At 47.7% G+C, this 14,178-nt stretch overlaps 1 protein-coding gene across 1 annotated transcript in view; it reads left to right on the top strand.

Moving 5' to 3' along the window:
• Positions 1–13,782, top strand: part of ECHDC3 (enoyl CoA hydratase domain containing 3) — a 27,102-nt gene extending 13,320 nt beyond the window's left edge. Inside the window, exons 4-5 of the mRNA XM_011974945.1 lie at positions 5,164–5,364; positions 12,926–13,782. Of these exons, the coding sequence (XP_011830335.1) occupies positions 5,164–5,364; positions 12,926–13,246 (522 nt within the window). The 3' untranslated portion in view covers positions 13,247–13,782. The remainder of the gene's footprint in view (positions 1–5,163; positions 5,365–12,925) is intronic.
• The last annotated feature ends 396 nt before the right edge of the window (positions 13,783–14,178 follow it).

The raw sequence follows: 14,178 nt of genomic DNA, 5'->3' as shown, positions 1-14,178 counted from the left end.
AAAAAATTTAAACTAAAACAACTCTGTTAAATGGGAAAGAACATTAATAAGTGGAATAACAATAATGGTTTTTTAAATTGTTTTCAAATGCTTCTTTCAACCAGCCTTTATAATCACCACCTCTAAGTAGGAAAATTAACCTCTTTGTTGTTGCTTCTTTTCTGCCTTTTTCACCATATTAAGGAGGAAAAATACCAACAGCCACAGAGGAAGAAGAGGTACAAAAAGTTTTGGATGATTTATAAATGCATGAAATCAACCCCTTGGGTAATGAAAAATTGAATAGAGAATCCAGCTTTAAGTAATACATTGTTCATCTAATGACCGTTTATTGAGCACCTATTATAATACCTGCAAGGCATTGAGGGAAACATAAGAAAAAATTGCTTTCTGCCGAACGGAAACTGAAAATCTGTTTGGGAAACAACACATATAAAACGGCTTCATAACCTGCCTCTAAGATAGTTTAACCTAATTTTTTATTCATTCATCGACTTATTCATTCATGTATTTGGTCATTAATGATTTCACAGATGTTTAATGATATAAGACACAAGTGAGCAACAGCGATGTGAATGGGAAGATGATTAAGACATCCCCATTTGTTTTCCTTGCCCTTCCAGAAACCCATAAAGAGATCAGGTTCTATTTTTCTCACTCCATGGAAGGACAAACAGGAAAAGCATTTTACTTGAAGCTTCATGGGGAAGTGGGAGCAAGTTAGAGCCGAGACCTGGCTCTTTTGTTTCCTACATTAATGATGTTTATGTAACATTCCACTCTTAGGTTTGCCAAGGCTTGGTGCTGTAAAAGTTTTTTTCTACCAGTACCCAGTATGTTTGGCTGAAGTTGAAAAGCATCAAAGAGAACCAGTAAAGCCCTGTTATCCTCCCTAAGGGTCTGCTTTTATCACTCTGCTCTGGCAACTTCATGAACTGGGATCTAAACAGCATAGCCATGGGCCACAGGGGAGCAGGCCTTCTTCAGAGGATAAAGCCCAGATTTCTTGGAAGCCCCTAACCCTTGGAGGCCTCTGACTTCCTGAAAAAGACTCAGTGCATAAACAGGGCCTACCCCAAAGTAGTAAAATAGGACTGAAAGTGTATTGATTTCTTTAAACCATTTCTAAGAAAATCACATTGTGTTGGCTAAATATGAGTGCCATGGACTTGTGCAAGATTTCAATTTCCAAGTGAAATCAACAGGTAGATTGGAACAGAATGAGCTAGATATTTCATTGTTCAGTTCATGCATGAGAAAATTTGATTTTAGAAAGGAGGATAGAGGTATCTGAATTAGCTAAGCATCTAAAAACTATACCAATTTGTTACAGACTACAAGTACTGCATGATAGTTAATTATATACAGACCAGGAGCAGGGCAAATTAAGAATGAGTAGAATGAGAATGAGAAGAACTTGACTCTGGAAGAGTGAAAATGACCTTCCATGGCGCTCATATTAGAGACTTCTTCTTTGTCTCTCTGCTTATATCCTGTTGAAGTTTGGAGACGGAACTCTAGTTCAGGAGAAGAGTCTGCTCTTTGCTCTCATACCCTGTCACTCACATGACAATGGGACAAGGTTTCTTGCTTTGGGAAATAACGCGAAACCCTTAGCGATGCCGTTAAAGGAGGTTAGGGCAGAGTTCTATTTATGTCACATTTTGGGGTCAGCAGACCCAAAACAGTACCTAATTCAGGAAGGTCAAATAGGTATAATCAGTTCTTGACTATCAAGTGTTTGATTATTCTAGCCTGTTGATTATTTAAATTCCCTTTGTCTTTTCTGAACTTCTCTCTAACTTTATATTTTAAATAGTCTTTTTTTTTTTTTTTTTTCTTCTTGAGACAGAATCTCGCTCTATCGCCCAGGCTGGAGTGCAGTGGCCCGATCTCGGCTCACTGCAACCTCTGCCTCCCAGGTTCAAGCAATTCTCCTGCCTCAGCCTCCCATGTAGCTGGGACTACAGGCATGCGCCACCATGCCTGGCTAACTTTTTTTGGTTTTATTTTTTTTTTTAGTAGAAACGGGGTTGCACCATGTTGACCAGGCTAGTCTCAAACTCCTGACCTCAAAATGATCCGCCCACCTTGGCCTCCCAAAGTGCTAGGATTATAGGCATGAGCCACAGTGCCTGGCCTAACACAGTCTTAATCATGAAAGTAATAAGTACTTATAAACAGTTTTGAAAGTCTGGAAAAATAAAAGATTACCTATGTTATACCATATTCATACCTCCCAGAGAGAACTGTGATTAATATTTTGCTATATTTCCTTTTAGATCATTTTTTCATGTGAACCTGTTTTCCTAATCATATATAGGTGAGATTACAGTATAAAATTATATAATATGATTATAGCATTGAATGCTTACTATATGCCAGGTAATATTTTAAGTACTTTAGATATGTTAATTTATGTAACTGTCATGTTCTATAAGGATGGTGCTATTACCATGCCCATTTTACAGATGTGAAAACTGAGAGATTAAATGACTTGTCCAGGATTACACAGTCAGTAAGTGACAGACTGAGCGGCAAACCCTGGCAGCCTGGTTTCAGACCACGGCATAAGCTCCAGACTGCTATGCTGGTGTTTCTCTTGGAAATTTTCATTTCAGTGAGAACACAGCATCTTAGTCAATGGATGTAGTTTAGTTTCCATTGCCATTTATTTATTTTGTATATTTATATTATTTATAGTTTTTTTTTACTATTATAATGATTTGGTGAGCATCTTTGGCATAGAGCTTTTTACCTATTTCACATTATTTCTTAGAAGTAGAATTCCTAGATCAAAGGTGAATATGCATTTTTAGGCCGGACACGGTGACTCACATCTGTAATCCCAGCACTTTGGGAGGCCGAGGCGGGCGGATCACTTGAGGTCAGGAGTTTGAGACCAGCCTGGCCAACATGGTGAAACTCTGTCTCTACTAAAAATACAAAAAAGTTAGCTGGGTATGGTGGTGCACACTTATAACCCCAGGTACTCGGGAGGCTGAGGCAGGAGAGTCACTTGAACCCAGGAGGTGGAGGTTGCAGTGAGCCAGGATCGCGCCACCGCACTCCAGCTTGGGTGACAGAGCAAGTCTCTGTTTCAAAAAAATAATATTAATAATTATATGTGTTTTTTATGCTGAATATATACTGTATTACCTATTTTTCTGCCAAGTTTTATGAAATCCTAGCCATTCACAGATGGTGGACGGGACAGGTAGACTGTTCAACTCTAATCCCAGTCAATTGGCTTTTCATCAGTAACTTCAGTTCCTTGGGTGGTGCAGCAACGCTCAGAACAAAAACAAAATCTTTTCTTTCTTTGCAGCAAGACTTTAGAAGTTCCTGGGAGTTCTTCCCCTTGTTATTCATTCCAGTTCGCTGGTAATGAGCACTCGCTGGCCCATCCCCAGCCTCGCCCTACAGTGCATGAACCCCCTAAATCCGCGAACAGTGTTGTGTACAGGTGTTTACTTATCTGTGCATTCTTCTTCTTCCTCTTCTTCTTTTTTTTTTTTTTTTTTTTTTTTTTTTTTTTGAGACAGAGTCTCGCTGTGTCACCCAGGCTGGAGTGCAATGGCACAATCTCAGCTCACTGCAACCTCCACTTCCCAAGTTCAAGCAATTCTCCTGCCTCAGCCTCCCAAGTAGACTGGGATTACCGGCACACGCCACCACGCCCAGCTAATTTTTGTATTTTTTTTTTTAGTAGAGACAGGGTTTCATGATGTTGGCCAGGCTGGTCTCAAACTCCTGACCTCAGGTGATCCACCCACCTGTGTTCTTCTGAGGAGGATGCATTTCCTCATTTATCCTAGGGAATGTTATTAGTGTTTATCAGGTTCTATAAAGGAGACCTCCCCCCAAAAAAGTCAAAAAGCACTACTATAGGATAGGATACCATAGCCTTAAACATATAATTGGTTATTTTAGAAGAAAGCTAACGAATATCAAATGTTTATGGATATAAAAGATAAGCTTCTTAGACAGAATCTTCAAATCAATGAAGGTCGTTTGTCTTTGAATACCTGCCTTGGGGAAAGTAACCCAAATTTCATTCCCATCCTCTCTCCCTGCCAAGGTTCAAAGAGCAGCACTTTAGAAATTGCAGTTACCATAGCAACACACTCTGTGGCATGAAAACATAAGCTGCAAAAATAAGTTAAAGTTCTGGAAATGTATTGGTTGGAGGGGTCGTATTAGCACATTTCTGTCTCTCCTCTCTGTGCCAATGGCTCTATTTTAGGAATTTTGTTTACTTTGATGACAGCAGAGTCCCCCCGCCCCCATTTTAATAGAATTGAGAGAGTCTTCATGGTGGTAATTTGAGAAGTAATTATTAAGAAAACTGCCTTCAAGGGTCCTTTCCACCTTAATTTTTCAAGGAAGCACCAAATACCAGCTTCAGACTTTTAACACAAGAGCCTCACACAGGCACGGTGGAAACAGAACTGTCTCTGAAGGGTTTGATTTGTTCCCCAGAGATAAAAATCCACACTATTCTTCAGCGCGTTTGCCAGGAAGGCAGGTGGGAGTCTGTCACTTCTCAAGAGCTAAGCTTGGGGCCACCCCCTGCAGCAGCCCCCACCAAGCTTAGTGTCCTTGTTGTACAATAGGGCTCTGTCTCCATGAGGCTCTCAGAAAGACCAAATGACACTGCCTGGTTCAGAGTAGATATTTAATAGGAGTTAGTGCTCTCTGTGCCTTTTTTGACCCTTTTTCCATAGAATCTGATAAACTCACGCATATGAAAAGTGCTCTGGAAACAGGAAAGTCATATAAAAGGATAGGCGTTGGCTAGGCATGGTGGCTCACTGGCCTGTAATCTGAGCACTTTGGGAGGCCAAGGTGGGTGGATCACTTGAGGTCAGGAATTCCAGACCAGCCTGGCCAACATAGTAAAACCCCATCTTTACTAAAAGTACCAAAAAAATTTAGCTGGGTGTGGTGGCCCATGCCTGTAGTCCCAGATACTCAGGAGACTGAGGCAGGAGGATCGCTTGAACCTGGGAGGAGGAGGTTGCAGTGAGCCAAGATCTCACCACTGCACTCCTTCCTGGGCAACAGAGTGAGACTCTGTCTAAAAAAAAAAAAAAAAAAAGATAGACATTAATGTCGTGCCTCCCTCTGGGTGGAAGTGAAGTGGGTGTGTTTGTCCCGCAGGTCATGATGCTCATCCGGAACCATCCTGTCCCCGTCATTGCCATGGTCAATGGCCTGGCCACAGCCGCCGGCTGTCAACTGGTTGCCAGCTGCGACATTGCCGTGGCCAGCGACAAGTCCTCTTTTGCCACTCCTGGGGTGAACATCGGGCTCTTCTGTTCTACCCCTGGGGTTGCCTTGGCAAGAGCAGTGCCTAGAAAGGTAATTTAACTTCCCCCACCCACCTCTGCCTCCCAGCCTTCTCTGGAGTTCCTCCTCCAATGCATGCGATGATTCAAGATCCGCTTGTTAAAAGTGCCTTTCATATCAGGACATTCTGCCCAGAGCGCCTCTGGCTAGATGGGCCATGACTTTCCCTCTAATGGCAGGGAGGGAAGAGCCGACCGCCTGCCTGGTCCTCAGTAGCTTCTGACGCAGGGCGTCAATTTGTGAAATCACTGTATTTCCATCATGTGTACCCTCAGTACCACTGGGGAGGTTTGCCGATTGGTTTTGTTTGTCTTCCTAATGGCACATATTTTGTAATCTTATTTGAAATGCAATTGAGACTCAGTTTTGTTGCACTGAATGGTTGCCCGTGAGATAGAATAGCATGCTGACATAATGCCAGTATCAGGAGCCTAGGATAGTAGTGTCGCTGGCTCACTCTTCGTCAACAGTCGTCTTGTTCCAGAACGGATTTAGAGTAGGTGATTTTTGGAGTGTCTTGGGTTTACAACGGTTGCATTTCAAGAACATGAATCTCCTGTGCGTGGTGTGTTGAATCTGCCCAAGGAGGAGCCGTGTTGCAAAGTGGTTTTGTTAACTACAGTGAAGTCTGTTTCCATCACAAAACTTTCTTCCTTCCTATAACATCATAAAATAATATTTCCTAAACCTTCCTTAAGTGTAAACCAACAATGTTCTTGTTGCAGAAAAAGTGCCTCCTTGTTCTTAATTGGAAATCTGTAAAAAGGGGGGCAGAGTCTTAGACCACACCAAGTAAAGAAGCTATTGCTTTCTAATGTATATGATCTACTTTAGCATCAACTATGAAAATTAGCAGTTGCCCACATGCCTTCGACGCAAGAGAAATAAGATCCAAGGGAAATCCAGTAGTAGGACCAAGAAGTTTAGGGAAGTATTCCTTTCTTTTGCAGTGCCCCTTTGTTAGTTTTTGCAGAAATGTGTGTTTGTGGGGAAATTGTGAAGAAGACAGATACCTGTGAACACACACGCTTAGGACAGTGGGCTGGAAGTGGGCTCTGCACTACAGTAGGTGACGGCTGGCTAAAGTGTCTTCAGACTAAGAGGATGTTTTCGACTCTATCAAGATCGACACTTACCTTAAACTCATTCAGTAATTTTTTTTTTTTTTTTGAGACGGAGTCTCGCTCTGTCACCCAGGCTGGAGTACAGTGGCGCAATCTCAGCTCACTGCAATGTTCAAGGGATTCTCCTGCCTCAGCCTCTATAGTAACTGGGATTACAGGCACGTGCCACCATGCCCGGCTAAGTTTGTATTTTTAGTAGAGATGGTGTTTCACCATGTTGGCCAGGCTGGCCTCAAACTCCTGACCTCAAGTGATCCGTCCCCCTCGGCCTCCCAAAATGCTGGAATTACAGGTGTGAGCCACCGCACCTGGCCCATTCAGTAACTATTTCTTAAGACTCTACTTTGTATATTACAAATTGACTGTCAGAGCTTGTTCACAAACTACCTTATAACTGTGCAAATCAAATCACAAGGCCTTTGTTTAATAAAAGACAGCTGTGCTGACAGCTGCTTGTCCTCTTCAACACCTGACATGCTGGAAGGTTCCACAGTAAAGCACTTGAAACCTTGAAGTCAGCCCTACTGTCTGGATAAGAACCCATTCTCTCTTAAACTTTTGAAATCAAGGCTTAATAGATTTGATCCCTAGAAACTTAATGCTAGACTATATTTATCAAGTTTTCAATTGATAAAATTTAAAGTTTTTGAGAAGAGAAAGGGGAAAATATGACAAAAAAGAGGCCTTAAGTTCCAAGGAAGTCCAGTCTTCAGAAACCCCATTTCATAATCGCCCAGTTAGATGAACCAAAGTAGCTTTTACCTCCCAAGGACAGACCTCAGAAAATGGGGCAAAAAATCTCCGGACGGCCCTACTCGGGTTCCTGGTCTCTGTTCTCATGTTCTGACCCCCCAGAAGGCCTCTAAATCACTCGAGTGGAGACTTGCCAGTTTTTTCTAATCAGGTGCCTGAAAGCGGTTCAGGGTTCTGTCAACAAGTCCTTGCCCGCTGGGCTTATTAATGCTGGGCCACTCGGAGCCATGACTCAGGAACGTGGTTTGGGGTCAGCACTGAAAAGCAGAAATCACAGTACTGATGAAGGGAATTTTGTAGAAAGAAAAAGTCTTTTGGAACTTAAGGCCTTTGTTAGGTTTCTGGATTTGCAGGTCTCATTGTGTGGGCCTGCTTTAGGAGGAGAAACTGGGATTCATAACAATCTAATAAACCTGACCCAAACCACCTGCCCGTTGTCTTTGCCAATCGCGTGCGTGTGAACCCATCCGTGGACATCCGTGCACAGGCCCACCGAGTATTTTGGGGGTGGGTGCGTGTCCCTCGTACACCTACAGGGAAGCTAGCAGGTACTTTTGCAAACTGGCCTGGACAAGTTGGGCTTGTCTCACGCTGGCTAAGACAACATGTGTGGGTCACTAGTGCCCTCTCCCGGCTGCCAAGGGACCTGCTTGACTGTGCTGGAGACGGGCAGAAACAATGGAATCAAGCCTGTCTCTTCATTCCAGACCAAGCCTGGACATGAATAATAGTCCCCATTTGTAAAGAGCTTCTCTCCTTGGGCATGATCTAAATAATGCATGTTCCCGGCACCCTATAAAACACCCTGCCTGGCGCAGCTGCTCCGTTCCCAGGCAGAGCTGGCCTTGCTCAGACCCGGAGCCAGTGGCTCAAGCAGCCGGCCTCACTGGAGAGCACGTGGGAAATGAGAAGCCCTTCCTCCCAGAACAATCATTTTCCTGAGGCAGGCAGACTCTGATTTCCAATCAGCTAATGAGAACAGAGTGGGGTTTCTAAGCTGGAAAGATGGTTAAAGCCTGCTACTCAAACTGGTGCAGATGTTAGAGAGCCTGGGAGAAAGGCTGGGTCTCCAGCCTGCCCCAGACGGGCTGTGTTTTAGCAGTGATTTGTGTGGCCAGAGGTTGGGAGTGCAGTTTTAGAGGAAGCACAGTTCCACACCCAGTTTGCAAGAGGGCCTGGGAGTTTCAGGGCCTCGTGTCCTTACTCCAGTGTGCTTCCCTCAGAGCCCGGCCACGTGGCAGCCCCAGGGACAGACCCTGCCAGTGCCTTGGCGCCAGTGCGAATGCATGTGCGTGTGTGTGTGCACAAGAACCCCATGGGCTCTGCTCAGGCCTGACTCTTTCCATAGTGCTCCTCCTGCAGCTCTTCACCCTGCTGCTGGTAGTCCCTGGGAGACAGATGCCGTGTGCTGTGGTCTCAACGCTGTGTCCTCCCCAAATTCCTGTGTTGAATCCTCACCCCCAAGGTGATGGTGTTGGAAGGTGGGGCCTTTGGGGGTGATGAGATCATGAGCATGGAGCCCTTGTGAATGGGATCAGTGACTTTGTAAACACAGCCCCAGTCTGGGCGTGGTGTCTCATGCCTGTAATCCCAGCACTGTGGGAGGCCGAGGCGGGTGGATCACCTGAGGTCAGGAGTTCGAGACCAACCTGGCCAACATGGCGAAGCCCCGTCTCTACTAAAAATACAAAAATTAGCTGGGTATGGTGGCGCATGCCTGTAATCCCAGCTACTTGGGAGGTTGAAGCAGGAGAATCCCTTGAACCTGGGAGGCGGAGGTAGCAATGAGCCGAGATCGTGCCATCGCACTCCAGCCTGGGCAACAAGAGCGAACCTCCATCTCAAAAAAAAAAGCAACAAAAAACAGAAAAACAGCCCCAGAGAGCTGCCTTAACCCTTTTTCTGCATGTGAGGACACAGCTAGAAGGCCCCGTTTATGAACCAGGAAGCAGGTCCTCAGCAGTCGCGGAGCTGGCACCCTCACCTTGGACTTCGCAGCCTCCAGAACTGTGAGATATAAATGTCTGTTGTTCATAAGCCACTGAGCTATGGTGCTGTGTTCCAGCAGGCTGAATGGACTAAGACACCACACCCATGCAAAGGGGCATGACGTGGGGAGAGTCCCCTGTGGGCTGTAGCACACGATTCTTGCCACTTGGGTGGCCTATGAGATCCAGCAGACCCCTCTGATTTAATCGCCCCCATTCCAAGGCTGGGGTGACCATTTAAAAGCCAGCATTAGAGATCATGAACCATCTGTAGTTGGCCTAAGTGTGTTAAAAATAGGCATTGCATTCACTAGGTGCCTACTGAGTGCCCAGGACTGTTATTATACAAGCCTCGCACCTGCTATCTGTAATCCTTGCAATACTGCAGGAGGCGCTCATTTTTGTTTTCCAGATGAAACAAACTCCAAGGCATTAAATAGTTGAAGATCTTGTGGTTAGTAAGTGCCAGAGCTGGGGTTGGAACTCAGGTACATCTGGCTCAGCCAGGTCCCCTGAGCTCAAACCAGGTCCCTGAGCTTTTCTTCTGCAAGCAAAATCTTCATGGTGACTTCCCTGATTTATGTCTGGCTCAGATGGACCATTTTTTCCCCAGCCTTTCCGTTGTACTCAATGTGACAGTGTGCCCTGCTGTCATTAGTTAGTGGCTTCTTCACTGTGTCCCTTGGTGACAGTCATTTGTACCTGAGCCTGCTGGCTGCGGAAGTGAGAGGTGAGAAATGGCTTGCTCGGGGGTCCCAGGAGGACCAGTGCCCAGCAGGCCTGGGACCAGGCCCCGCCTGTGAAGCTTGAACTCCAAAGGACTTGGCCCCAAAACATCTGGGGCATTTGGAATTCCATGCAGGTCTGCACCCACACACCGCCAGCCCAGGCCGCAAGCCCCCCACCTGGGATGAATACGTGTCCATCTGCTGAGCCGGCCGGGAAGGATCATTTACTACTTTGGATTTACTCTTTCCTCCTTCCAGCTCTGACTCCATTCTTAACAACTCTGAAAGTCACCTAGGACTTGATCATTGCAAGTGACAAAGGGATCGATAAGGTTGACTTGGGTGGCTTTTGTTGTTTTTTCATGTTGCATCAGTTTTTCAGGCTTGGCCACTTCCTGACATTTGGTCCCTGTGAGTTCCCCAAGGGCCACCTGTATCAGTAAAGGGAAAGTGGCTGGGAGGAGCCGTGACACCGTCTCCACCTTGGCTTCTGATCCCAGCTGACACGCGGTTCAGGGGCAGAGATGGAGCAGAGCACCTTCCTGGCCCCATGCTGTGACCCGCTAGGTGTCTTCAGCAGGGTCCTATTTCACAGCTGTTCACAACAGGATCTGCTTTTTAGCTCCTGGTTCAACCAGGGCTTCAGACACACTTTGGCGTGAAGTGCTCTTCCTGGTCAACTAAAAATGGTCTGCCCTGAAACCCCCATAGCTGTCACATTCCTGCTCCCTCCAACGTAAAATCAGTACAGTTCCAAAACAGGTGGCGATTTAGTCCATGCCTTTAACTTTACAGAGGAGACAAGGAGGCTCTGCATCACCCGTCCCTGGCTGCCAGCCCAGTGCCTGTGGGCTCCATCTCCACCCATGGTGGCAGGAGGGGCCTCAGGCCAGGCTTCTGGTCTCTCCTTTATCCAAGCTCAATCCAGGGGGATCCAATCTAGTCCTATGACTTAAAAACCTTCTAGATCCATGGTTCTAAACTGAGAGCAGTATTGGCCCAGGGATATGTGGCGATACCTGGAGACATTCTTGATTGTCACAGCTTGGTGTGGGGGCATGGGTACTACTGATAACTAGAGGGTGGAGGTCAAGGATGCTGCAGAACGTCCTGCAATACACAGGACAGCCCCCAGCCCCCCACCCAAAAAAAGTTATCCGAACGTCAGTACCACCAGGGTTGAGAAACCCCACTCTACATGCTGATGCCTCTCCTGTGTCTGTCTCCAGCTAGTGCAGCTATCCATTACCAGGCAACAGGTCACCCACAGTATCATAGCAAAAGACAACAGAATTTGCAGTTTGGACAGGGCTCAGTGAGGAAGGATTCTCTCTGCTCCACAGGGTCAGCAGCCTCAGCTGGGGACTTATCTGAAGGCTGCTTGCTCACATGTCTGGCTGTGGAGGCTGCCTCTGAGCTGGGCCCCCCAAAGGGTGGTTGGCAGCACACTGCACCTGGCCTCTCAGTGTGGCTTGGGCTTCCTCACAGCATGGAGGCCAGGTCCTAAGAGCCAGCCAGAGCCAGCTAGAAGCTGTATCACCTGCTTGCCCTCTTCTCAAAGGAACCAGCCTGCCACTTGTGCTATACTCTATTTTCCTGCCCACCTGCCTTCCTCCCTCTCTTCTTCCCTCCCTTCCCTCCTTCATAAATATTGAATAGGTTGCTTGCTATGTGCAAGATAGTCTTCCAGTGCTGGAGACACAGAAATCAACAGAAGACTAAAAAAATGGCCAGGCATGGTGGCTCATGCCTGTAATCCTAGCACTTTGAGAGGCCAAGGCTGGAGGGTCACTTGTGCCCAGGAGTTCACGACCAGCCTGCGTAATATAGTGAGACGCCATCTTGGGGAAAAAAAGAAATCCTGTCCTCCTGGAGTTTACGTGTTACAAAGGACATGTACTATAAACAAACATGAAATACATAGGGTGTTAAATGGAGAGAAGCGCAAATGATTTAAAATGTAACCAGGCGGGGTCGCTTCAGAGTTTGTTTTACACTTGGAGCAGGGCGGCCATGGAAGACCTCAGTGACAGGGGACGCAGGACTAGAGGCCTGCGATGAGGGCGTGTGCCAGGAGAACAGCCAGGGAAAAGTCACTCCAGGCAGAGGGACCAGCGAGTCCGAGGACCCTGAGGTGACTGCGCACGGGCGTGTTTGAGGCACATCAGGGATGCCACCAGGATTGTGAGAGCCTGAGTGAGGGGTGGGGGAGGGAAGGCCCCCTGCCTGTGTGTCCTTGTGCCCCTGGGGATCCCTCTTTTCCATTGTAAATTTGACTTTAGAGGAGTCGGCTTGGTAGCGTGACTGAATTGGTTGGTGCAGTGGCTGTGAAGCAGAGGACACAGAGGGGAGGGAGGGAGCTGGGCTCCCCGCTCTTCACTAGCCCTGGAACCTCAGGGGAGAGTTGTAGGAGGGAGAGGGCATCCTCTCCTTGCCACTTCTTACCCATTGGTGAGTTAAAACCACACTGGGCTCTACATCTGGTCCCTGAAGACGTTGTCTGTAAATCCTCGTTTCTCCAGGAGGCCGGGGCTGCTCTTTCCAATCAAGCCGAGGTGGCAGCCCCGTGAGTGCTTGTGGGAAGTGGCCCCAGTGGGTTCTGAGAGGTACTGGACCCCCCACTCCGCACCCCCAACCCCCACGCTGCAGTGTCTGTGGGTCATCCCAGCTGATGTGGATTCCATCCTGTGCTTGGCCTTCAAAAGAGGTAGACGACATCCCCAGCCGTGGCAGGGCTCAGTGACCAGATCTGTGCAGGAGCAAGACAACACGGGACAGTCACTGCCCCTGGGGCTGGTGTGGTTTCTTCGCTCTTGGAAAGATCTGCTCTCCTCCCGGGCAGGAGTGAGGGCACTGAAGACATCAGGGCTGGCAGGTGATGTGGTGTTTGAGGAAGCAGGTCATTGAGCCGAGGTGGGACTCAGGTCGGGGGGGCGGGTCACAGGAGAGCACCTCAGTGACCTCCCGTGTCTCCCCGTAGGTGGCCTTGGAGATGCTCTTTACTGGGGAGCCCATTTCTGCCCAGCAGGCCCTGCTCCACGGGCTGCTCAGCAAAGTGGTGCCAGAGGCAGAGCTGCAGGAGGAGACCATGCGGATCGCGCGGAAGATCGCGTCACTGAGCCGCCCGGTGGTGTCCCTGGGCAAAGCCACCTTCTACAAGCAGCTGCCCCAGGACCTGGGGACGGCTTACTACCTCACCTCCCAGGCCATGGTGGACAACCTGGCCCTGCGGGACGGGCAGGAGGGCATCACGGCCTTCCTCCAGAAGAGAAAACCCATCTGGTCACACGAGCCCGCGTGAGTGGAGGCAGAGGAGTGAGGCCCGTGGGCAGCGCCCAGGAGCCCGCCCTCCCCTCTGACCCCAACCCCACACTGCCTCTCAGCTTCAGCAGGCAGCAGACCAGCTGCTTCTGTGACTTGATACTGGTGTCACAGCATTTGGCCTACATTAAAAGCCATGCTTTCGTGGTGAAAGACAAAATGCGGAGTGACTGAGGTGCTGACCTCGGTGCAAGGCTGGTGAGCCCTGTAGCGGGCCAGCTATGGCAGGAAGCCTGGCGTTTGGGGTGCTCCTTACAACATCTTAAGCAAGCGACCCCCCTGACATAGCAGAAGGTGACAACCCACGGAGGCAGGAAAGAAGGACACCAGCCTGACCCTTATCCAAAACCTCCTCCTAGGCGGAGTTCATCCTGGCTGCTCAGGAGAGGCAACACATTTCAAATCTCCATGAGATATTCTCCACGCAGAAAATCTTCTTGATTCTATAGAGACGTAATCATGCCTATGGCTTTGAATAATCTTATGTGATTTAAATAAATTTAATCTTTACAGAGACTGGTATGTTTTATCTCCCCAGCTATACTGCAAACTGTCTAAGAAAAGAAAAAAAAAGCAACCGTTTTTATATGCTCACGTTGATGGACATAGAGTAGGTGCCTCCTATTTCTATAACCGATGTCATTGTTATCCACGTTTCTGTGAAACCCAGACTCCAGGCTCAACCTGAGGATGAAAACACTGGGGAGAGGAGGCGGGAGGCAGTGGACACGTCCTACGCATTAAGAGCACCTCCTCCTGGCTGGGTGGTGGCTCCTGCCTATAATCCCAAAACTGGGAGGCTGAGGCAGGTGAATCACCTGAGGTCAGAAATTCAAGACCAGCCTGGCCAATATGGTGAAACCCCATCTCTACTAAAAATACAAAAATTAGCCAGGTGCAGTGGCACGTGCC

The sequence above is a fragment of the Mandrillus leucophaeus genome, unplaced genomic scaffold, assembly GCF_000951045.1.
Source record: "Mandrillus leucophaeus isolate KB7577 unplaced genomic scaffold, Mleu.le_1.0 Scaffold15, whole genome shotgun sequence".
NCBI lineage: Eukaryota > Metazoa > Chordata > Mammalia > Primates > Cercopithecidae > Mandrillus > Mandrillus leucophaeus.
This window is presented reverse-complemented; position numbering and strand designations above follow the sequence as displayed.